The 26,593-nt window shown below is 49.0% G+C and overlaps 1 protein-coding gene across 1 annotated transcript in view; it reads left to right on the top strand.

Moving 5' to 3' along the window:
• The window catches only part of LOC148509465 (uncharacterized), a 136,846-nt gene extending 112,338 nt beyond the window's left edge, over positions 1-24,508 (top strand). The window contains exons 3-5 of the mRNA XM_088443076.1: positions 8,822-9,021; positions 22,446-22,649; positions 24,441-24,508. Of these exons, the coding sequence (XP_088299202.1) occupies positions 8,822-9,021; positions 22,446-22,649; positions 24,441-24,508 (472 nt within the window). The remainder of the gene's footprint in view (positions 1-8,821; positions 9,022-22,445; positions 22,650-24,440) is intronic.
• The last annotated feature ends 2,085 nt before the right edge of the window (positions 24,509-26,593 follow it).

Here is a 26,593-nt window from a genome sequence, read left to right as displayed (position 1 = left end):
TGTGTATGACGACCATCATCTACAGATATATCTGCAGATCACTCGATCTGCAGATATATCTTTCAGGTGTGAACCCACCATAACTTTTCCATCTGTATTCGTTTTGTTTTCCAGTAACAGATAAGGATGCTAAAGTAAACAATATTGCAAAGAAACCCAATGAGCAAAATGAGCTAAGTGCAGTGGTTCCCAAACTTTCTTGGTTCACGGCACCCTTAGGGGTAAATTTACTAAAGTGAGAGATTTTAGAAATGGAGATGATGCCCATAGCAACCAATCAATTTTTAGCTATTTTCTTGTAAAAACACTTCTAAAAACTCTCACTATAGTAATTATACCCCTTAATGTCTCAGACTTTTTTTGCGGCACCTCTAGGTGCTCTCTTCGGAGTTTGGTACATACTATAGTGGTCAAATAGCAGTTAAAATGGATGTCTGCAGATATCCATAACTAGATCAATGCAAGAAAAAAACCCCAATGCACTCAACTTCTTATAGTTCTTATCCAGCCACACATGCACTCATGTGCTTTCCATGTAGTTGGTGACAGCCTTCCTTCAAGGAGACACAGAGATGATCCTTCTGCTCCTGAGTCCTTCCGCCAGTTCCTAGCCCACATCCTCTTCCTCCTATTCGTCCTTCTCCTCGGGAACTCTACAAGGCTCCTCCTGATGAAGCTAGTCTGCGGTCACAGTGTTGTAATGTGACCATGCCATGCATGATACTTTGCAGCCGCCATAGCCAGCAAAATGGGGCAGACCGGACTATCGCTGTGAGAGGGCTCAATACCTTGTACCTGGTTCTCCAGTCCCTTGCCCTGCCGGTTTCATACAATGTTAAATACCGGGAGGGACCACACCATGCGCCAGAGGCTGCTAGATCCTGCTCACAGCCTCACACAAACACCGCAGCTCCAGCTGTCCCACCCATTTCCTGATTGGCAGCCAATAGCAGAGGACCTGCTGCAACTGTAATTTTTATTACATTTTTCTCAAAGTCTCATTTGTGAAATCAGCAGTTTATCAGCCAGTAATGCATTAAGAACTGCATCAATATCTGGGAGATAAAAAGAGTAGGTACATCCAGCAGGCCTATGAAATTCCTGAGCACTATATAATACGCTTTTATAAGTGTAGACCTGAAAGCCTGTTTAGAAATTTTATACACCTCAGAATGCTCACGCAAAGCCCAGTGTGAGGAGTATAGGTAAGGCGGAGGTGTCCTGGCAGCTGGAACCGCCCTTGTGATCTGGTATTAGGATTCCCATTCAGTAGTGTGGAAATTATCAGGAAGGGATATTGTAATTGTGATTGGCCAGCAGTCACATCATCCCTTATTCACAGAATGGGGTTCCAAATGTTTATGCCTACTACATGCAATATCAGGGAATTTTGTGCCTGATTCAGCTTGGGTCGCAGGTCTGCGTTCACACGCAATCGGTCGATGTTTGCGTTCTGCACATTGGTATCCATTCACAGTGCGCGTGCGCGAACCAGCTGCTGCGATCGCAAATTCCAACTCAGCGGATACACAGAGGCACAAGGAAATGAGTGACAGGAAGTGCCGTTTTTAGGTGGAGAGGGGGGGTGGTCAAAGGAAGGCAGGTGTGCCTGTGCATTTGAATGCCATTACAGGGGCTTGCATAATTAAGCTCCAGCGACAGCATACGCAGCCAGTGCTCTACATGGCGACAGGAAGCTTTGCAGGTTTTAAGGCATGTCAAGCTCAACCACAACTCCTCGTATGGGTACGATGTTACTGATGTTTTTTGCTGACTTGCGGACATATGTAGTGGGAAGTGGGCGGCTTTATAAGCTGGGGTGCGTCTTGGTATAGTGCTGCCATCGCATCGCGATCGCATTCATTTGCATATTTTTGCAGCGAGCAGATGCGTGTGATTGCAGACTTGCGATCCGTGCTGAATCAGGCACTTTGTGTCTGTGCCAGAGCTGGCATCCCTGTGTGGATTTCTTAAATTTATTTTTAGTGGGAATATCTGTCTTGAACACATGCCAGAATGGGATCGAAATCCCCACAGCGCCAGCCCAACAGGAGGAAATCCCCACAGCGTCAGGTAAGTCACCTAACCCTCCCTTAGGGGTGCCTAACTCTAAACTCCCAGGGTGGTTGCCTAAACCCCCCTCCCCCCGCGCGGTTAACTACTGGGGACAACCGGACTCACCTCGAACGGTCCGGCATCCTTCGGCACTATGGCATCGGGATGAAGATAGGCATCAGTATTTCGACGTCTATCTTCTGTCCCTTGCCGTTCTTTTGGTGTCGAGATATGGATCGGCGGCACATAGTCCGCCGGTCTATTAACTACATTCCCACATGCCTATCCCAGAAAATAGTTAATTATGATCAGAATCCATTTTTACCTCAGAGTCTGAGTTTTTTTTCTCCACAACTAATACTTGAGAAGAAGGATGATATTGATGACAGAATGACAAGCCTTTATAAGTTTTTTGGGGATTTTTTGTAACTTTTAAAATGTTGCTCCATTAATAAATTGATTCTCATATTTACTGTATGTACCCTATTCCAGTTTCCTTTCAGTGGTGGTCAGTGAATCTCCCAAATGAAAAGTCTGCTCTCCAGTATTAAAGTGATTATTCTATAGCTTCTATACCTAATCTTTGTTCCCGACTGTCATAGCAGTGCCAGAGCCTGATTAATTGGATCCAAATACAGATAGTTGGGGTTAGGTATGCAGACAGTCAGAATACCAACAGCGACATCCAGACAGTCAAAATCCCAATGGGTTTTGGTAAGTATTCTAACCCCATTCCTAACTCCCTCCCGCAAGAAAGAAGGGTGCACTGGTGTTCTGCCAATTAATACTCTGAATTAAATTCGGCAGCTGTCACAGTGGGCTCTGCATCCCACAAATAGGTATAAAAAAAAAAGGGAAAAAAAGTGAAGTGCCGTATGGAATTCAATAGAAACAATGTATTATACACTTAATGCATGGTATTCCTAAAATTACATATCAATATTGATAACTGAAGACTGTAATGGATCAGTTAAACAGCCTAAAAAATCCTAACAAGACGTAGAAATATATTATATTCCAATCTCTAAAAGTCTACATAGACATGTAAAATACATTAAGAGTATTATATATCAAAACAGTTTTATCCTTTGAGGCTACGTAGAATAAGAGTCGGTGATTAGCCACACTATTAAATATGTAACAGTCCGCAGTTCACTTTGGCAATGTTACTGAGTAGGTGTGTTATCATAAAACATGTTCCAATTTCAGTGTTCCCAAAGTGATACTGATTAGTCAGAGGTAAGTTTGTATCAAAAGGTATTTATACGTTGCAAATGTTAATTGTTGGTTGAAAATACTTGCGGGGATAGTATGTAGATGGAGGAATTAGTTCACCCGATGGGAGGTCCAATATATGCCTTTCCAGAGGTTGGATTTATTCACCAATAAATGTCAGCCAGCGCTTTGTCGGTGAGCTGTCTCTCCGCTGTTTGGAGAGAATCCATCTGATGACTTGGACACCTCTGCTCCAGTGTGTGCTCCACTGTATTCGAGCACTCTCTATCCCGCAGTATTTTAATACTCAGCTGTATGCCATTTCAGTGACTAAGGGGCCTATTCATTAAACCTAAAAATTCTCTGGAGATAATTAGCTTTAGAACTCGCATGGAGTTCTACCTAACTATAGGTGGAATTCATCATTCCACCTCTCCATAAGTATCTATTCCGAAAAGCTGTCATTTTTGCGATGACAGCTTTTCGGGAAATAGATACTTTTCCCTGCCTACACTACCTTATCGCATCTGGAAACAGTGCTGCGCATGCGCTGTTACATCTGTAAAACCAGCGCATGCGCAGCACTGCCTACAGATGCGTTAAGTTTTGTCTAAACTTTCTTGTGCTCTGCTGGGGAGCACACATGTCCGACCAGCCTCCGGAGCCTGAGGACGGAGCAGAGCACCGGAGGGACTCGTCGGGGGACCTGCACACGCGGATACAGGTACGTTTCACCTGCTATTCTCCACCTCACAGTGGCGAATAGTAATTGCATCAAATTCCGAAAATTGATAATTTTCGGAATTTGATGAATACCACAATTTCTACATCCCCATACTAATGTACTAATGTATGGGGAGTGTGGAAATTAACGCAGGGGAACTTAGCAAGGAGATATCTGTGATATCTCCTGTGCTAAGTGGCTACATGAATACCAAAATAACGTTATTTAAGGAAAATGTCCTTAAAAAGAGAGCGGCTCACAGATGCCTTGAAGACTGGCTGTCTGTGGCCGGTGTATGCTCCGTAATAGGCAGTCTCAGTGCAGCATAGGGGTAGATCCTTGACGCTTTTCTCCGGATACAAACACACTCCCGGGTTTCCTCAGAAGGCACATGTGTAGAATGGGTCCAGCATCATCGCACACAGTGCTGTCTAAGCCGCACTCTGATTGACAGGCTGCGGCCATTTGGAAATGGGGAGGGGTTGGAACTAGGTTGCAGCTAGCTCATACATTATCTGGGGAGAAGTTAGAGGCTGTGAGTATGTCACTGTAAATAACCATAATTAATGATAACTATATTATTTTATTTTCTCAACCTCTCCATTATTAATTTTGCAAGGACAGATTGACCATAGGCCTTACTGGAACTTTTTAAAAATAGTTTAAACGATCAACAGGGAGTTGGGTAGGGGGGTTTATGTCTGTGGTCACTAGGATGTTATCTGTACTGTATGGTTTTCATAAGGACACTCTGTATTATATAGCAGTCAGTAGGCTGCTTACTGTACTGTTTAGCAGTCACTAGGATGCTTTCTGTATTGTATGTGGACATTAGAATGCTATTTGGATTGTATGACAGTAATAAGAGCTCTTTGTTGAATCTCAGGGCCTGCTTCAGACCCGCTCGAGTCGATGTTGCCCTAGTGCGCATGCACACGACGGAGGGAGCTCTGTCGTGTGCATGCGCGAGACCCGAATAGCGACGGCCAAGCCGTCACTATGGGTCTCGCACCGAAGGGGGCGTGCTGTCGATGGTGAGTGACAGCACGCCCCCTTTGGTGGGCATGCCGGGGGCGTTGCTGCCCAGACGGAGGCGTTCCCATGGGAACGCCTACCGTCTGGGGCCGGCCGGCCCCACTGACATCAGTAGTGATGTCAGTGGGAGTGCTTTTGACTCTGATAGAGCCAAAAGCACTCCGGGCTTGCGGCAGACGAGACCCTACCTCAAGGGTCTCGTCGCAAGCCCGATGGTCGCGATGGTCTTGACCATCGTGACCATCTTTTTGGCCGCTCGCATAAGCTGTGGGTGGTCACCCACAGCTATGCGAGCGGCCAGGAGGCCGCTCCAATAATAGGTAGGACGGCCCTGATTCAGAGCGAGCGATCTTGTCAGAGCATCCGGCTCTGAATCAGGCCCTCAGTCCCTAGTATGCCAGATAAAGATGAGTTCTCCTAAAATGCGGCTTCAGACACGCTTAACAGCCCCTTCCGGCAATCCAGATCCCGGATGAGCATATTAGTCGCCCAAAATGTGTGTCTTATTTGCATAAATAAAACAACTGGGAGCGACAAAACTACATTGGTAGCTTACACTAATCAATATGATGTGCAACATTTGTATATGTCTGTGTGTGACTGAGGGCATGATTCAGCAAGGAACGCAAATGAGAGAACGCATGCACTTGCCGGATGTTTTTGATGTGAGCATGCATTGCACTGCGCATGCGTGAACTAGCCAGTGTGATTGGGTTATGGTACACAGACTACACGCAGTGTGCACGCAGACCCTTCCGATATTAATTGACAGGAAGTGCTGTTTGTGGGTGGTGACGGGGGGTGGTCAGGCAAACACAGGCATTAAAACGCAGTTATAGGGGCGTGCATAATTAAGGCAGTGTGACGGCATACGCAGCCATACCGTAAACTGTACACAGGAAGTGGCCAAAAGCCTGCGGCATGTCAGGTCAAGCACTATTGTGCGTATGGGTCCATTGGTCCTCGATGTTACCGATGTTTATGCTATCTTGCGTACTGATCAGGCTGAGAGTAAAGGGAGATGGGTGGATAAGTATTGGGGCTGGGCGCCTGCATCTTGTGCTACGGTCTCTAGCATATTATTGCAGTGGACGGGTGCGTGCGTCTGGTAGCGTGCTTTCCTTGCTAGATCAGGCCCTGAGTCTGAATCTACATACGAAGTGCTACGATGCAGCAGACGTGGCGTTTTATTACACCATATTTCCTTGAGTTTGATCTGCACATTTGCACATATTTAAAACTAATTTATGTGTGATTTAAGTTGCAACACAGCGTCTTTAGTACACTTTGAGTAGTGCTTTTCTGCATCTCCAATGCAAATAAGATGCAAAATTTTAAGAAAAAGATGGTACGCTACACATTTCAGAGCGGCTCAGTGTGACGGGCTGCTCACGCCATATGGTGTATAGGCACTAGGTGTATGAGGACACATCTGTACTATATGGCATTCACTTGTATGCTATCTGTATTGTATGGGGTTCACTTGTATATCATCTGTTGTATAGAGGTAATTTGGCTGCTCACTAGTGTTTATAGCAGTCATTACGATGCTCTCTGTATTGTATGATATTCACTAGGATGCTCTCTGTATAGTATGACTGTCACAAGAATGTTCTCTGTATTGCTGTCACTTAGATGCTCTCTATTTTATCGGTCACTATACTCTATGCACAGTAATGTGTCACTTAGATGCTCTCTGTATTGTGTGGTGGTCCCAGCTGTGCTCTTTGCATTGCATAGGATTCAGTAGGATGTTTTCTGTATTGTATGAAGGTCACCAATATGCTCTTTCAATTGTATGGTGATCAGTGGGATGCTCTTTGTATTGTATGATGGGTATTAATATGCTCTCTGTTGTATGGTAGTCGCTAAGATGCTCTCTTTATGGTAAGGTACTCACTAAGAGGTCTTATTTGTACTGTATATGTGTACAAGTTTAATCAATATTTCTTTAATGATGGAATTAATTTGACTGCCTAATATTTACCACCTACTTTTTAAAGTTCTCTCTTTACCAGCATGATTACACTATGCTCTAAATTTAAGACCATAGGGAGGCCCCTTCTCTTAAATACACCAAGCCTCCAAAAGACTTAGGGCCTCATTCAGAGGAGGTCGGAGGATGCAAGCGGTCGCTCAGAAACTGGGCGGCCGCTTGCATCCTGGCCGCCCGCCTCTGTTTCGATCGTTAGGCTGTGGGCTAGGGTGATGGTCACGATGGTCAGAGACCATCGCGACCATCGGGGCTTACGACGAGACCCTAGGGTAGGGTCTCACTTGTCGTAAGCCCCAGAGAGCTTCTGGCTCTGTCAGAGCTGGAAGCTCTCCACTGACATCACTAGTGATGTCAGTGGGGCCTCCCCCAAATGGTAGGCGTTCCCATGGGAACGCCTCCGTTTGGGCTGCCACCCCCCCGGCCCGCCTTCCAAACGGGGCGAGCTGTCAATCAACATCGACAGCTCGCCCCCTTTGGAAAGAGACCCGCTACGACCGGCGCTGTCGGTCGTAGCAGGTCTCACGCATGCGCACGAAGGAGCCGGCTCCCTCGTGCGCATGCGCACTTGACAAACATCGAGGCGGCCGTGCGGTCGTAGACCGTACGGCCGCCTCTGAATGAAGGCCTTAGTCCAGCTATGGGCTGGGTCGTATTAATGCCCAAGCAAGGGGCCCATGTGCAGTGGGCTCCCCAGCCATTCCGCAACTTAGTTTGTGCCAGCAAATGGGTCCCTTCTCCACAGCGCCATTTTCCCAGTGACATCTTCAGGAAGATAGTGCATGCGCTAAAAAGAGCAAAGGGTCTGGCAGAGTCTTTGCTTTCACTGCACCATCCTTCCAAAGATGTCACTGGGAAAATGGCAAGTGGAGGAGTGGGTGGGATCTTCTTGATTGCACAAGGTAAGTATACTCTTGGTACAGGGTATACTGCACCGATTGTATATACGCCTATGGCTGTGGGTCTGTGATGTCAATAAGCCTTAAGTTGTTTAATATTTATTGTCTTGTCTTTGGATTTATATTTTGTGCATGGATGCATGGAGAGTACACAAGTATGTCGGTAAAGAAAAAAAGCAGAGTATGTCTGCATTGCCATAAATTCTGTATAGCAATACTATTGGACACTTTAGTGCTGTTACCAAATGTGACTGGCTGCATTAGCTTCTCCCCCATAGCCAGTGGTTTAAAATCTCTATTATTGAACAACAACAGAGATTTTAAACCACTGGCTATGGGGGAGAAGCTAATGCAGCCAGTCACATTTGGTAACAGCACTAAAGTGTCCAATAGTATTGCTATACAGTATTTATGGCAATGCAGACATACTCCGCTTTTTTTCTTTACCGACATACTTGTGTACTCTCCATGCATCCATGCACAAAATACCAATCCTATCTATCACTATATTCATACCTTGGAGGAGGTAGCAGCTGCCTATCAGTCCTGGGAGATTATAAATATAGTAAGTGTTTAGCAAATAATACAGGATACAGTTACAATGCAGACGGCTGGGAAGCTGTCTTACTAAATCCCAGCGTCTAAATACCGACGCAGGACTAAAGACAGGCGTAGAAATCCTGACGTCCGTCTATATCCCGACACTGGAATCTAGACAGATGGCTTCTCGAACGAAGGTTAACCGGGTAGTGTTAGCGCTTAGCTGCGGAGGGTGGAGGGTTAGGTACGGGGAGGGGGGGGTTAGGTTTAGGCACCCCCGGGTGAAGGTTAGGGTTAGGCACCAATTATATTTTTATTAAGCACCAGAGAATAATTTGCTGTCTCCTTGACATTGTATAGGCTGAAGAAGAAAAAAATTGCAAAACAGAATCCAGAGTTCACACTTGCTAACTCAGATGCCAGCTCCACGTCTAACAAGGATGGCACATCGAAAGGGATCCTGGGAGAAGTTTCTGAGAAGGTTCCAGATGAAGAAAAGAAGAAGAAGAGAGGACAAGGGAAGCAGCTTTGGCGCAGTGAGATAAAAAGACACAGCACAGGTGAGTAGGCTCATATTAATGGCTGAAGGAGCTCGAACACTTTATTTGCATTTGTTATTCTGTGTTTGTATAATGTAAGTATTATACATTGTAAATGAGTACAGATGCCACTTGTGTTCTTGCACACTGTATAATGCTCAAAGCAATTATAGCTGAGCAACCTTATTCTTAAATCATCACCATCATCAAATATGTTATTATCGGGACGTAGTTAAGAGACCGGCAGGTGGGATGACGCTTGTCGAAATTCCGACGTCGCAAGCCCGACGCGGGACACAGTGGGATGGGGGGTGTTGTTTGGTTTAGGCAGCATAGCGGCGTTAGGGTTAGGTTTTGTTTGGGGGGTGGGGTTAGTGTTATGCAGCCCTGGAGGGTGGGGGGTTAGGCACCACTGTGTGTGGGGGGGAGGGCTTGGGGGTATTCTCAAGCAGTTGTTAAATAATGCAAAGGGCAAGCTGCAATGAGTCTCCTATAAGCATCAGTCATAGTATAAGCCACCAGGAAATAGGTAAGCCTTCAATAATACAAATGACAGAACCAATGTCCCACAGAAATATGCACAGAAAATTGTGCTGTTCATGTATATGACACTTGTCACCCACCTACTCTGTCCCATGAAGCCCACACTGTACATCTCTTTAATAACAAATATAAATCCAGAGCTTGTACGCTATATGTTTTCAATACATATTTCAAAACAACTGAAAACTTATTAGACTAGGATATTTTGATTAAAACAAAAACAAAAAAACACTTTTGGATATAAACACTCTGAGACATGTATATACATTCATAACCTTGTATGGCCGGCCTAGACCTTCCAGTATTAAGTACCGAGACATTGGGGCTGATTTATATTCCAAGCATGAGTTATATTTAGGATACTAATAAAATATCAAGGAATATGTATATAAGTATTAGTATACACTCACATTATTAATATTAATTTCTACTTCAGGGTCCATAGGGTATCCACAGGATACCTTGGGGTATAGGTGTGACGTCAGTCGCAGGGCACCAAAGAGTTAAGCTTTCAGCCTCCCAGGATGCACTAGGTCCCCCTCCTATACCCCGCCCCCGGGCCAAGGCACCTCAGTTTAGTTTGGTGCCCGGCCGGCGTCGGGTGCACCTGTCGGAGTGGGGGCTAGAAGAGCCCCTGAAGCTTTCTTCAGTGCAGCTGTGGCTGCACATCTGGATGTACAGCATGGACAGTCAGTCCTGACGTCCATGCTGTCTTCCCTACACCCCCGCCGGTACCAGAACGCCGGTACCGATCCGGGGATGCTGGTGAGCATCTGGGGTCACAGCTAGCGGTGACCCCAGATGTTCCGGACCATGGCCGGATCCAAGGGGGACAAAGGTAAGCAGCGGGGTCCCGCGGTGGGTCCCCGCTGGTCACATGGTCCTAAGTCCCCAGGCAGGGGGCTCCCTGGGGACTGGCTGCAGCGTGGAGCCAGGTACTGAACCTGCGGTTTCCACTACCCCCTGGGACAGCGGACCGCAGCAGAGCGGTAGCGCTGCGGCGTCCCAGGGGTTAAATGCATGCCAGGGGAGCGCGCCTTCCCTGTCTCACAGCCGGCGCCTCCCCCGCTGCACACAGCCCTCTCTGCACTGTGCTGACTGGTCCTGTGTCAGCGCTCCTCCCCCAGGCCAGCTTCTCTCTGCTCCTCGGCGGCCATCTTCTCTGCAACGCATGGTGAACGCTGCTGGAAGTCTGGAAGGAAGCATCGTGGTCTGGGTCCCCCCGCATACCTCTCCTCCGCTGTGGCTCAGGTCTGTGTATGCAGCGCTGTGTCCTACCAGGCCCTGTGTCTGTGTAGTTGAGTGATCAGCGCTGTTAGTGCAGGAATTGTTATTTCTCTGCATTGTATGTGACTGTGCTAGCGCTGCCTGTAACTTTTCTTCTCTAAACTGTCAGCTTTATTACTGTCCCTGTTCTTTCTGCTAAAGCCCTTGCGGTGCGGTGCTGCAGGGTGGTCTCTCGCCTATTTAATACTTAATTGGTGAGAGAGGTCACATACGTGGTGCCATCATGTCTGAAAGTGATTTTCCCCTCCGGCTACAGTGTACCACGTGCAAAGTACCGTTAGCGGAGGGGGAGGGTAGCGCGGAGGGCCTTTGCCGGCAGTGTTTGTCCATGGCGCGGCCTATTACGGTTACAGCACCGGTACAGGAGCCGCCCTGGGCTTGTTTCGCTCAGGCGTTAACAGCTTTAGTGGGCCAGTTAGCTCCGCAGCCCGCGTTTACTCCGATGGGTTTGTCCCAGCAGTCTGTGGTGTCGTCACCCATGCAGGGGTTCCCACGACAATTGGTGGTACCCCACAGTCTCCCTATTTCCCCACTCCCGGGTTCTCAGGAGCCAGCGTGGGTTAACTCCCTGACGAGTTCTGTACAGCACTTGTCGGATGTGTTGCAAGGGGAGTCTGTGATGCGGCCTCATAAAAGGCCGGTGGCGTCTCTGTCCGCTCCTTATGAGGATGATGAAGGGACGTCTGATGATGGGGAGATTCTGGATCCTTACGATCAGGAACCTCTCCATACTAAGGACGCTGATGCTAAGTCCAAAGTATATATTCCTGGACTTATTCGGGCGGTCCGCACAGCCTTGGTGATTGAGGACGAAGTTCCCCCAGCGGCTAAATCTAAGTATGCCTTTTTCAAAGATGTGAAGGGCGATGCCACAGTCTTTCCTCTTTCGGGTCAGTTGGTGGACCATTTAGAGGAGGCGTGGAAACAGCCTGGCAAAAGATACCAGCCGCAGAGACGCCTGGCGGTGGCTTATCCGTTCGCGGATAATTATTTTGCTAAGTGGGAATCCCCTCCACAGGTGGATTCTCACGTGACCCGTCTTGTCCGTAGTGCCACATTGCCGATGCCATCCATGTCCTCCCTTAAGGATGCTATGGACCGCAAGGTGGAAATCTGCCTGAAGTCCGCTTATTCCCTTGCGGGGGGGGGGCAGCACGGCCGGCTATGGCCATTTGCTGGGTTGCCAGAGCGATGGAGCGCTGGGCGGATTCATTAGAGGCTTCTTTTGATTCCGACTGTCCGGCCGAACAGGCGGAGTTGATTGGCAATCTCCGTGATTCGGCCACTTACATCAACGAGGCGGCTCTAGACATTCGTACTCTGGTGTCTAGAATTTCTTCAGCAGCGGTAGCTGCTCGTCGCACCTTGTGGCTGCGATCCTGGAAGGCGGACGCAGATTCCAAGAAAGGTCTGGAAGCGTTGCCGTTTACCGGAGAAGTTCTCTTCGGTCCGGATCTGGATAAGATTGTGGCCACGCTGGCGGCAGCCAAATCTGCTTGTCTCCCGTCGGCCGCTGCTCCTTCTGGTTCTGGACCATCGTCCTTTAGGTCATCTAGGGCCTAGGGCAGGCCCAAACCACAGTCGTTTCCTCGACAGGCTGGCCCTAAGAAATCGGTCAAGCCTCGGAAACAGGCATGGAGTACCAGACGTCCGGCCCCCAAGCCAGATGACAAGCCTGCGGCCTGACGGTCCGGGTCTCCCCTTAGGGGATCCCAGGGTGGGAGGCCGCCTGCTGCAGTTCTCCCTGTGTTGGTCGTTCACTACGACAGACACTTGGGTTCTGGAGGTGGTCTCCCACGGGTACGCCCTCTCCTTCCGGCACAGACCCCCGGCTCGATTCTTCACCACGGGTCTACCATCAGACCGGAACAAGGCTACGGAGCTGCGGAAGGTATTGCACACTATGCTCCAGGCTGGAGTTATAGTGCCTGTTCCATTCTCCCAGAGGGGCCAGGGTTTCTATTCAAATCTATCTTTGGTACAGAAACCCAATGGGTCATATCGTCCGATTCTCAACCTCAAAGCACTCAACAAGTCTTTGCGGGTCCCGAAGTTTCGGATGGAGACCCTACGGTCCATCATTCTGGCGCTGGAACCTGGGGACTACATGGTGTCATTGGACATACAGGACGCTTACCTGCATGTCCCTATTCTTTTGCGCCATCAAGAGTTCCTTCGGTTTGCAATCCGCAGCGACCACTTCCAGTTTCGGGCGTTACCTTTTGGCCTGGCGACAGCACCACGTGTTTTCACCAAGGTGATGCCGGTCATGGCGGCTTCTCTGCGGCTGCAAGGAGTCCGCATGTTGCCGTACTTGGACGACCTGTTATTGGTGGCAGGATCTCCAGAGCTCCTGTTACACCACTTGGGCCTGACCATTGCACTGCTGCAATGGCACGGCTGGCTAATCAACTGGCAGAAGTCCACTCTAATCCCGTCTCGGAGGATTCTGCATCTTGGAGCCTTATTGGACTCGGGACAGCAAAGGATCTTCGTGACGGAGGACAAGATCTCTGCTTTACAGTCAAGGGTGCGCAGTTGTCTGCACAGCCGCCGGGTGTCCTTACACTCAGCGATGAGGTTACTGGGCTCCATGGTGTCGGTGTTCGACATGGTGGAATACGCCCAGTTTCACTCCAGACCTCTGCAGCACCTGATCCTGTCCAAGTGGAACGGGCTGCCTCAGCCTCTGAAGTTCCAGACGATTGTGCTCACCCCGGAGGTTCGCCTGTCCCTTGCGTGGTGGTTAAAGATGACCCACCTCAACAAGGGACGTCCGTTCTGGGTTCCAAATTGGGTCCTGTTGACAACGGACGCCAGTCTTCGGGGCTGGGGAGCAGTTTCGGGTCCACACTTGTTCCAGGGCAGGTGGACGCCGACAGAAGCGGAGCTTCCAATAAATATCTTGGAACTCCGTGCGGTCTTCAATGCTCTCCTGCAGGCACAGCGGTTTCTCCAGGGTCACCCGGTGCAGGTCCAGTCGGACAACGCTACCACCGTGGCCTACATAAACAGGCAAGGAGGAACTCGCAGTCGGGCGGCTCTCGTAGAGGTCTCTCGGATTCTGGTTTGGGCGGAGCGCAATCTTCCGGCCATATCAGCGGTCTTCATCCCGGGAGTGCTAAATTGGGAGGCAGACTTTCTAAGTCGCCAGGACGTTCATCCAGGGGAATGGTCCCTGCACCCGGACGTTTTTCAACTACTGGTGGACAGGTGGGGTCTTCCAGAAATCGACCTCATGGCGTCCCGGCACAACAACAAGTTGCCGGTGTACGGGTCTCGCACAAAAGACGAAGGGGCGTCTCTGGTGGATGCTCTGTCCGTCCGGTGGACGTTCCGGTTCGCATACCTGTTCCCTCCGGTCTCCCTTCTTCCACGGGTAATCCGGAAATTCAAACAGGAAGGAGGGACGCTCCTGTTGATAGCTCCCGCGTGGCCCAGACGGCACTGGTTCTCAGACCTTCAGGGTCTGTCCGTGGACAGTCCTCTGCGGTTGCCGCTACGACCGGACCTTCTGTCTCAGGGTCCTTGTCTTCACCCGGACCTGACTCGGCTGTCTTTGACAGCGTGGCTGTTGAGACGGCCATGCTGATGTCCCGGGGGTTTTCCAGCTCTGTGGTGCGTACCATGTTACGAGCTCGGAAACCGTCTTCCGCGAGGATATACCATCGCGTGTGGCATACGTTCTTCCAGTGGTGTCGACAGAGAGGTTATGCACCGCGGGAGTTTCGTCTGTCTCGGATTCTCGCCTTCCTGCAAGCGGGACTAGATCATGGGCTTCGCCTTGCTTCTTTGAAGGTACAGGTTTCGGCCCTATCTGTCTGGTTTCACCGTAGGATTGCTACAATCCCGGATGTGCGCACCTTTATGCAAGGTCTTCTCCGTATTCAGCCGCCCTTTGTTCCACCTGTGGCGCCTTGGGATTTGGCTGTGGTCCTGAGGGCTCTCCAAGGACCGCCGTTTGAACCACTGGGCTCAGTGGATATTAAATGGCTAACAGCTAAGACTGTTTTCCTTCTGGCCATTGCTTCGGCCAGACGTGTTTCTGAGTTAGGGGCTCTTTCTTGTAGACCCCCTTTCTTGGTTTTTCATGGGAACAGGGCAGTGCTCCGCACTCGGGCCGAGTTTCTTCCCAAAGTTGTTTCCCAGTTTCATGTTAACGAGGAAATAGTTGTTCCGGCCTTTAACTCACCGGGTCTTTCCGTGGGTGAGGCCTCTTTGGATGTTGTGCGGGCCTTGAGGACTTATGTTGACTGCACTTCTTCGTTTAGGAAGTCGGACGCTTTGTTTGTCCTCTATGGCTTCCGTAAAAAGGGTTGGCCTGCTTCAAAGCAAACTTTGGCAGCCTGGATCCGTATGGCTATTTCTGAAGCTTATCTTCATGAAGGCCTACCGGTCCCTCCTTCTCTGAAGGCTCATTCCACTAGGTCTGTGGGTCCTTCGTGGGCAGCTCGATGTGGTGTCTCGGCAGTTCAGATCTGCAAGGCTGCTACGTGGTCTTCTGTCCATACCTTCGTGAGGTATTACAGGTTTGACACCTTCGCCTCTCAGGATGCTTCCTTCGGGCGGCGGATTCTCCTTTCTGCACAGGAGCGTCCCCACCCTTAAAGGATACTGCTTTGGGACATCCCCAAGGTATCCTGTGGATACCCTATGGACCCTGAAGTAGAAAATATGAGATATGGTAAGAACTTACCCTTGTTATCTCTATTTCTACGAAGTCCATAGGGTTCCACAGGACTCCCGCCCTGTCGCACCTGTGCTGCAGATGGGCTTTGCTCTGGTCACCGGTTTTCCGTCTCCCTCTGGTGAGAATGTGATTCTTGTATGTGTCCAGATCTTTGTTCTCTCTCTTCCTTCTCCTCCTCCGGCCTATGGCTTGGTAACTAACTGAGGTGCCTTGGCCCGGGGGCGGGGTATAGGAGGGGGACCTAGTGCATCCTGGGAGGCTGAAAGCTTAACTCTTTGGTGCCCTGCGACTGACGTCACACCTATACCCCAAGGTATCCTGTGGAACCCTATGGACTTCGTAGAAATAGAGATAACAAGGGTAAGTTCTTACCATATCTCATATTTTACCCTACATTATACAATTTCATTTATACCATTTACGGTAGAACACCTTACAAATCTGCAGTCTTGATCTTAATAAGATCATCTATATTCTGAGAGATAACATTTAAAAATATGAATTAGAGGTAGTGTTACTCATCATAGAGCAACATCACACAATTCAGACCGCCAGTCATACATAACGGCAAACATCACACATGCAGAAGATGTACTCTTTTGAACAATTCTAATATAGAAGTATACAGATTATTGTTTTCACATTATCATTATTATTATTATTTTTACCTTTTTGGTGAATCTCAGTGCCTCTCTCCTATTGAAATGTAGCTTTTATAAGTGAGAATTACCCCCTTTAATGTACAGTAACTGGTCGATGCTCACACATATACTTTCCTGTGCAGACAAATATCCTTTCTATGCTATATGGCTATAACACAACCAACAAGGATTCAGGGCTGGTTCTAGACCAAGTGGAGACCAGGGCTAGATCTTCTTTTGCCACACGCCAAGCCACGCCCCCCCCCCCCACACACACACACACACACTCTCTCGCTGACCACCTAGTTTCAAACACATAGTGCCTCATGCACACGATGCCCTTCAAGTCTCACACTCTCACTGCCCCAATAGCTTCACACAAATGCTGCACCATAGCCTCACACATTCACTGCCCCCATGGCCTCACACACACACACTGCCACCAAGGCCGCACACAATCACTACCCCCATGGCCACACGAACACTGCCCCCATGGCCTCATTCACTCACTACCCCCATGCAGTGGCGTAACCAAGGTATTTGGAGCAAGTTAGAAAGTTGAGCCCCCAATTATGTGCATGCCGGAAAAAAATGGGTGTGGTCACACATCACAAGGGGCGTGGCCACTGGAAAATGGGGGTGTGACAACATGACACCATCATTTCTCGTCACTCTGGAAACATTCCTTTCCATTCCAAATGCACCTTAATGCCCCCCAGTAGTAGTGCCCCTCTTGCAATGCCCAGTGTAGAAGTGCACCTTATGCAATGTTCCCAGTAGCAGTGCCCCTTATACAGTGACCCCAGTAGTGCTCCTTATATAGTGTCCCCAGTAATGCACCCTTATACAGTGCCCCCAATAATGCACCCTTTACAGTGACCCTAGTAGTGCCACTTATACAGTGCCCCCAGTGTTGCCCCATATAAAGTGCTGCTAGTAGTGGTCCCCCTATGCAGTGCCCCTTATACAGTGACCCCAGTAGTGGTCCACCCTATGTTGTTCCCCCAGTAGTGCCGCTTATATAGTGCCCCCAGTAGTGGTCCCCCCTATGCAGTGCTCCCAGTAGTGGTTTCCCCTATGCCATGCCCCTTATACGGTGCTCCCAGTAGTGGTTCCCCTTATACAGTGTGCCCCCAGTAGTGGTCCTCCTTATGCAGTGCCCCTAGTAGTGGTCACCTTATGCAGTGTCCCCATTAGAGGTCCCCCTTATACAGTGCCCCCAGTAGTGGCCCCCCTATGCAGTGCCCTCAGTAGTGGTCCCCCCTATGCAGTGCCCCTTATATAATGCCCTCAGTAGTAGTCCCCCTTATGCAGTGACCTCAGTAGTAGTCCCGTCTATGCAGTGCCCCCACTAGTGCCCTGTGCCCCCAGTAGTAGTTCTCCCTATGCAGTGCCCTCAGTAGTAGTCCCCCCTACGCAGTGCCCTCAGTAGTAGTCCCCCCTACGCAGTGCCCCCTACATGTATAGGACAAAGACACACAACACTTACCCGCTCCTGCCGCGCCCACCACTGTCCGCTCCTTCATCCTCCCGGCCCGCTCTGCACTCTGCACTATGGGAGAGACCTCATGACGTTTCTCCCATCACCCACTGTGGGAGCCAGAAGGCACAGCTCATGAGTGAGTTCCAGCCAGGCTCCGGCAGTGGGCGCAGCAGCCAATGATAGTCTGTCTGACTCTCATTGGCTGCCAAAAGAAACGCACAGCCGCAGGGTAGTACGAGTGTACTAGCCGGTGGCGGTGTTTGTGATTGTATAGTGCGGACCACACTCCATGTGGTCTGCACTACATTAACTTGAAATCAGCGTACTGGTCTGACGGCACCCAGGGCACGTGCCCTGCTCGACCCCACACGTTACGCCACTGCTCCCATGGCTTCACATATACACACACACTGCTCTCTTACCGTCACACACTCACTGCCCGTATAGCCAGACACAAACACACACACTACCCCCATGGCCTCCCTCACTCACTACCCCCATGGCTTCTCACATACACACTGCCCTCATTACCTCACACACTCACTGCTCCATGGCTTCACACACACAGTGCCCCCATAGCGTGTCACACATACACACACACACTCATAGCCTCACTCACTGCCACCATAGCCCCACAAACACACATTGCCACCATGGCCCCATGCTCAGGTACCTCTTCCTGCAGCAGTTCTGGCCTCTGTGTCCTCCACACGCTGTTCTGTTGACTGTTAAGGTGTTCTCCTGTCTGCAGCCAAAGCTGTCAATGAACTGCAGAGGAGTAGGAGGGCAACTGGGCAGACTATGAGCAGCAGATAGGGCAGGCGTTTGCAGATGATTAGAAGGCGGGCCGCGGGAGAGGGCAGCTATTGGGAATCCCATTCCCGGGCAGCTCCCATTCCCGAGCTGGAAGGCGAGTCAGCATGGCCCAGGCCAGAGGTTTAGCATGCAGATGAGGGCACAGGGCTGCATCCTTCCAGGCAATGGCGCTTCTGTAGACGGCCCTGTCAGCCTGTGTCTCGAGCCACCCCTGCAGAAAGTGCAATGGTACTGAGAAACCTGACAAATTTTATTACCGATGGTTGATCACAGGAGTTATCACCTTGATAGATAAGGCAAAAACACTAGTTTTCTTATGCTGTTTAATAAATAAAATAAGTAGAAGTTCCTTCTATAGTTTAATGATGGGACCAAGCTTTAGCACAGAAAAAGGTGAGCAAGAAAAACCCCTAAACTACTATGGGTAAATTTACTAAGCTGAGAGTTTGGGAGAGTTTGGACATTTTTTCCCACTCTCAAATTTACTGATGTCAAACTCGGGAGAGAGATCTCCTTTGCTACAGGAAAATACTGGAGAGTTAGCAAACTCTCTTCAATTCACCATCGGCAAAACCCGAGAACCTTTTCACAGGTGAAGATAGGATTCTGAAATTTACCAAGCAGAGAGTTTGTAAACTCTCATGAGATGGGAAAACTCTCCTGTAAAAACTCGTGAAATACATTCACCTGCCTGTGATCTGTGAGTTTGGCAGAAACATACACAGATCACTGTGATCCATGTATGTTTCTGCCTGTAAATTGTGAAAAAAAGGTTAAAAGTATTTTAAAAAAAATTACATAGGGCCCCCCTCCTAAAGCTTAACCAGCCCCGCACTTGCCAGCCAGTCCTGGTTCTTAAAATGACAGAGAAAAAAATGTGTAGGGTTCAAATGTAATTTAAGAACCAGCACTAGGCAGCAGGGACAGAGCTGGTTTTAAATATAGGGATAAAACAAATTGGCGTGAGGTTACCCCTATATTTAAAACCAGCTCCAGACCCTTTCACCGGGCCCCCCAGCCGCAGCATCAGCCGTGATCGCTAGTCAGCCCAGGCCAGGGATCCCTGGGGAGTTGGGGACCCCCCCCAATAAAGGGGTCCCCCTTTCCAGGGCTCCCCTGTCCTAGGCTGATAGCCCGGGGCTATCCCCACCACCCCTGGGCGTTGGGTGGCGGGTTGATAGTGTAGGTGTACTGTGTAAAAATTTTAATAATTCACATTGTCTTTACAGTGGAACTACAGGTCTCAGCAAGCCTCCCCAGCATGCTGGTACATGGAGAACCACAAGTACCAGCATGTGGGGCATTAAGGGCCTGCTGCTCCGTGTAGTTCACCTGTAAAGAAATGCGTAAAAAAAGACACACACCGTGAAAATAAAGATTTATTACATCAATACACAATCACACATACTTACCTGCTGCCAGGTGTTCATGTCCCCTTCTCAATGTAAAGTATCCAATGGAAGTACCTGTAAAAAAAGATCCAATACTCACCTTTTGTCCCACGATGTTCTCCGCAATAATCCAAATAAACCCACGTGGAGGAGCCGTTCATTGGCTAAGTCCACGTGGGTCCCAGCCAATGAACGGGCGCTAATGTGAAGCCGCCGCTGATTGGCTCGCGCCTGACACTAATGATACCTCATTCTCCCTGAGCTGTCATTAGCATTACTGTATCTACATGCTGTAGTGTGTAGATACAGTGTGTCCAGGGTCCTACTATTCTACAGGCATCTTTAAACAGAATCAATAGATTAATATTTTGATCAGCTAAGCTGGGGTGGGGCCGCCAGCAGAGGGAAGTGGAGCACCATGCCGCAGTGATACTGGCTGCAGGGTGTCGTTCTAGGCACTCTGCCTTGCCAAAAGAAAGGGTCGCGGGTCAGCGACGGTGCCACCCACAGAGCCCTGCACTGTGTGTGGTAGGAACGGTTTCACACCCCTAGTTACGACCCTGAAGCTCATCACTCTTGCACCAAAAGGCAGAGGAGTGAGATTGCAGAACTGATGTAAGTCAAATTAAAAATTAGAAATTTAACAATATTTATATATTTTTCTTTATTTCTGCTATAAACCAATATTTTCATTATTGGGCTTAAAATTAAATTAAAATGAAACAACATATAATATTGATAAATATTTTGTAAACGTTCTGTATACTGTACAGTTAGTACTGTGACAGACTTTATTATACTATAATATTACTGTTTATATTATAAATTGGGATGCATCACCATTGAGGTTATGGGAAGTAATTGTCTTTTTTTTATCAGCAATTGAAACTTTGTAACATAAAACTTCAGATAATTTTAATGTTCCTGGTACTTCAACACAATCCTATTTTATCCAACTTCCTTCTTAATTTAGGAAAAGTCTTGTTCATGGAGAGGTTTTTCTTTCTCTACATGGTACTTTCCGCTTTGCTGTTCTGTTCCAATTTTCATTATCAAATCTTCCTCTTTACTACAGTCATATTCATTGTATTTCTGTTAGCATCTGTCAATCAAAGTGGCATGGTAATAAATCAGGTGTATAGGGGTAAGAGACTTCTGTGATTGTACTAAAGTTTAAAAAATAAAGAACCAGCTAGTACCATAGTCTGGTAACGGGATATGGGGAATACCACTTCAAGTGAAGAAACTTACGTTTTGATATAGGGAAATTATGGGCACAAATGAGTTGACTGCTCAAACTACAAATGTGCATCTATCCTGTATTTCTTCTTCAGAGTCCATAGGGCTCCACAGGGAGACCTTGGGGTGCAGGTGGTGGTTGAGGACCGGGCACCACGCAGTTAAAGCTTTAGCTCCCAGGATGCGTCGGTCCATCCCCCTATACCCCGCCCCCGAGCTAGAGGCACCTCAGTTTCGTCGGTGCCCGGGCCGGAGTCGGATCACCTTAGGCAGCCCAAATAGCTTTTATTTTTATGATTTTACTTATTTATATTTTTGTATACTGAGCGTGCAGCAGCAGACTGTCCACAGGACGTCTGTGCTGCCGCTCCAACACCCCCCAGGCGACACAACGCCAGTTTTGGCTGGGGATTTCGTGGTGCCCCACGATTTGGCAGTCATACCTCCGGTCTCAGGGGACAGACCGGAGACGTTGAGTGTGGACACAGGCTCCGTCCAATGTGATCCACTAGACCACCAGGGTACATATGGAGCGGGAATTCAGCGTCTCGGTGGGTAAACAATCAGCATGGGGAGGTCAGCTTTCCCCATTAAAGCGGCCACTCTCCTCAGCTCAGGGCGCCATTCCTCCGAGGTCTCACTTCCCTGAGCTGCTCTACTCCTCCGACCACGCCCCCTCAGAGGTCTCCGGCGGCCATCTTCTCTCAGACACAGCCACAGCTCTCTCAGGGAATCGCAGGGTCCGGTCCCCCCTACATACCTCTCCCTGGACTCAGTGTATGTAGTGTTATAGCCTACCAGACACTGAGTCTGTGTAGTTGATTGTAGTGCCATATTGCAGTTATATGTTATTTCTGCATAGTATGTGACTTATGCTAGCGCTGCCTGTCTGTTTCCCTCTCTATACGGTCAGCATATATCTTTCCCTTTTTCTCTGACTTTGCCCTAACATACAGGTGTATTCAGGTTTTTTCTGTGCCTCACATAATAAAACTAAGTATCTGTGAGGCTTGTTACATACAGTTGATTTATACACTGTGCCATATTTGTGCTGTGTGCTCCTGCAGCTTGCCCAAGTATAAGACAGGACCAGTAATATTGCATTCCTACTAGTATCTTACATACACAGGGGTGGCATTATACCCAGTGCCATATTGTGTGCCATATTGCTCTGCAGCTATGTCTAGCAAAGGCAAGAGTAACAAACAGGCATCTGCACCCATACTGCTATCATACAAATTATTGCTGCAGGTTTAATTGAGGAGGATTTGATACAATCCCTGCAGTAACCTCTTTGAATGATCCTATGGATAGAAAGGTGGAATCTTGCCTAAAATCGATATACTCTCTTTCAGGAGCTGTTGCTAGTCTGACCATGGCTATTGCATGGGTGGCCAAGGCTATAGAGAGCTGGGCTGACGCACTTGAAGACTCTTTTCCCTCAGATGTTTCTAGGGATCAGATATCTTTTGTTGCTCACATTCGAGATGCAGCGTCCTATATTGAAGACACAACATTGGATGCCAGTCTCCTAACCTCCAGATTCTTGTCTGTACCCTGTGACTACGCACATGGAAGGCAGATGCGGATTCCAAGAAAGGCCTAGAAGGGTTACCCTACAATGGGGAGATCTTGTTTGGCCCAGACCTTGACAAAATTGTAACCAAGTTGGCAGCATCAAAAACTGCATTTCTGCCTTCAGCAACTACTCCTACAAGGCCTCAAGGAATGCCTAAAGGTCAGTCCTTTCCTAGGCTTCTGCTAGGGCCGCCAAACCCAGGACCAAGCAGTCCTCTAACACCAGATGCCTTGCTTCAAAACCAGAGGATAAACCCTCAGCCTGACGGGACAGGCCTCCCTCTAGGGGATCCCAGAATGGGAGGCCGACTTCTTCAGTTCACCCAGTGCTGGTGTCAAACCACGGATGCTTGGGTAAGAGAAGTGGTCTCTCACGGGTAGGCTCTCTCATTTCTTAGACGGCCACCCCACCATTTTTTTTTCCACACAGGCCCTCCTTCAGACTTGAACAAGGCCCTACATATCCAGAAAGCCATACAGTCCAAGGCACTGGTTATTATTCTACTCTCTTTCTGGTTCAAAAGCCGAATGGGTCTCATCGCCTATCCTCAATCTCAAATCCCTGAACAAATTCCTCAGGGTACCCAGATCAGGATGGAAACCCTACGTGGTATCTCTGGATATTCTGGACGTGTACCTACCTGTACCTATAGCGCCCTAACATCAGTGATATCTCCGGTTTGCTATACTACAGCAACACTTCCAATTTCAGGCTCTGCCCTTTGGACTATCTACAGCTCCATGGGTGTTTACCAAAATTATGGCTATCATGGTGGTGGCCCACCTACATGGTCAGGGTGTCTGACTGTTGCCATATCTGGACGACCTCCTGCTCCTAGCAGGATCCCCAGAAGTGCTTCACCGCCATCTGCAGCTAACCATTGCTTTCCTGCACAAGCACGGATGGTTAATCAACTGGAAAAAGTCCTCCCTGAATACCTCACAGAGAATGATGCATCTGGGAGTCCTGCTGGATTCTCAGGATCAGAGAATCTTCCTGACATCAGACAAGATCTCCACACTTCAACAACGAGTGTGCAGATGTCTCCACAGTTGCCGAGTGTCGATCCACTCAGCAATGCAGGTTCTGGAATCCATGGTGTCCACCTTCGACATGGTTGAATATGCTCAATTCCATTACAGGCCTTTGCAAAGGCTGATACTCTCCAGGTGGAATGGTTTACCAGATTGGATCAAAGCTCAGACGATGGTGCTCTCTCCAGAGGTGAATCTGTCTCTATCTTGGTGGCTACAGACATCTCACCTAACCAAGGGTTGCCCCTTTTGGATCCCTGACTGGGTAATCCTAACAACAGACGCCAGCCTCCGGGCTGGGGCACTGTGACTAGTCCGCATTCCTTTCAGGGCCATTGGACATCGGTCGAATCAACCCTGCCAATCAACATATTGGAACGTCGAGCTGTCTACGGGGCACTTAAACTGGCCCAGCACATACTTCACAGAAAACTTGTACAGGTTCAGTCCAACAATGCCACAACAGTGGCTTACATCAACCATCAAGGAGGCACTCGAAGTCAAGCAGCAAGCCGAGGCAACTTTTGTAGACGCATTATCAGTGAAGTGGACCTTCCAGTTTGCGTACCTCTTCCCTCCAGTCTCCCTTCTTCCTCGAGTTCTTCAGAAGTTCAACCAAGATGGAGGCACTGTCCTGCTGGTGGCTCCAGCTTGGCCCAGATGTCATTGGTACTCTTCAGAGTCTCTCCATCGACACTCTGTTCCTGCTGCCTTAACGACCAGACCTGTTGTCTCAGGGTCCTTGCCTTTCCTTAGGTCTAAAGGATTCTCAAGCTCTGTAATTAAAACTGCTCAGAACGCGTAAGCCAGTCTCTGCTTGGATCTACCACAGAGTGTTGCATACATATTTCCAATGGTGTTGTACCAGAAGCTATGACCCCCAGGTGTTCAGGGTTTCCAGAGTCCTTACCTTCCTTCAAGCTAGATTGGACCTCGGGCTTCGTCTGGCCTCACTGAAAGTGCATGTCTCTGCTCTGTCCATTTGGTTCCAGCATAGACTTGCTCCGATACCGTATATCCACACCTTCCTCCGGGGTGTCCTCCGGATTCAACCACCCTTTGTCCCTCCCTTGGCTCCTCTGGATTTGTCAGTAGTTCTTTGTGCCCTCCAGGGTCCTCCATTTTAACCCCTGGATTCTGTGGAACTCAAGTGGCTAACAGCGAAGACTCTTTTTCTTCTGGCTATAGCGTCCGCCAGAAGAGTGTCAGAATTAGGGTCTCTCAGCTATCGCTTCCCATTTCTAATATTCCACCAGGACAGGGCTGTGCTTCAGACTCGCCCTGGTTTCCTTCCAAAAGTTACTAGTTTCCACATTAATGAGGAAATTTTAGTCCCGGCCTTTCAATCACCAGACTTCTCGGCAGGTGAGGTCTCCTTGGATGTGGTCCGTGCCCTCAGGATATATGTGGAACGGTATGCAGTCGGGAAACCGACTGCCTTAATACCGACAGCTGGCTTCCCGGCTGCTTTATCCCGGCATGGGATAAATGACCGGCGTCTATATCTAGACGCCTGTCATTTACCCGACGCCGGGAGACCGGCGCCCGGCATCCCAATCGAAGGGATGCCGGGCGCCGCGAGCGGACAGCCGCGGGAGGGAGGGTTAGGTTTAGGGCACCCGGGTGGGACTTAGGGTTAGGCACCCCCCCGGGGGACTTAGGTTTAGGCAGCGGGGAAGGGGGGATTAGGGTTAGGCACTTGGTGGGGAGGTTATGGTTAGGCATCCCTAAGGAGGGTTAGGGTTAGGGGGTTAGGTTAGTTTAGTTTATACTTACCTTAGAGACGATCAGGATTTCCAGCGTTGTTCTGCTTCTGCTGCCGGGCTCTGCTGATATGTCGGGCTGCCACTGCCAGGAATCGAACTGCCGGCCATGCGGCAGCCGGGATTCCATACCGATTCCATGTGGAACGTACCAGTTACCTTCGGAAATCAGATTCCTTACTTGTGCTCTATGGATTTCACAAGACGGGATGGCCAGCCAACAAACAGACATTGGCTAGATGGCTTCGCATGACTATCTCACAGGCTTACACGCAGGCAGGCCTTCCTGTACCGGCTACTGTTACTGCTCATTCTACTCGTTCTGTGGGTCCTTCATGGGCAGCTCGCCGTGGTGCCTCAGCTAAGCAGCTTTGTAAGGAGGCCACGTGGTCCTCTGTCCATACCTTTCTGATGTTCTATGCCTTTGATACCTTCGCCTCTCAGGATGCTTCCTTTGGGCGCTGGATTCTCCTCTCAGTGCAGGAGCGTCCCCACCCTTAAAGGACTGTTTTGGACATCCCCAAGGTCTCCCTGTGGAGCCCTATGGACCCTGAAGAAGAAAATGAGAGTTATGTTAAAACTTACCTTTATTAACTCTCTTTCTTTGAAGTCCATAGGGTCCACAGGGCACCCGCCCTGATGCACCTGGCTTCATATGGGCTATGTTTATGGTAACAGGTTTCCTGTCTTCTTCTCAGTGAGAGTGTGATTCTTGTGTGTACCAGTTTTCCTTATCTCTTCTCCTCCGGCCTCTGGCTTGTCATGAACTGAGGTACCTCTGGCTCAGGGGCGGGGTATAGGGGGATGGACTGATGCATCCTGGGAGCTAAAGCTTTAACTGCGTGGTGCCCGGTCCTCAACCAGCACCTACACCCCAAGATCTCCCTGTAGACCCTATGGCCTTCGAAGAAAGAGAGTTAACAAAGGTAAGATTTACCATAACTCTCATTTTTTCGGATTATTCTGTATTTGTCTGCAGCTACTAGGTGGTATAGAGTCACAGACCTAAGAGCAGAATGAAGCACATACTTGGCAGTTGCTTATGAGAGCCTCTAGCTAAATGTGTGAAGAGTTCAGAGTTGAATCACTTTAAAATGTTGCATATCCTTGAAATAGTGCTTAAAAAG

This window comes from Taudactylus pleione, unplaced genomic scaffold (genome assembly GCF_031769625.1).
Source record: "Taudactylus pleione unplaced genomic scaffold, aTauple2 ptg000326l, whole genome shotgun sequence".
In the NCBI taxonomy this organism is placed as follows: Eukaryota; Metazoa; Chordata; class Amphibia; order Anura; family Myobatrachidae; genus Taudactylus; species Taudactylus pleione.
The sequence above is the reverse complement of the archived record's forward strand: the minus strand, read 5'-3'. Positions and strand labels throughout refer to the sequence as shown.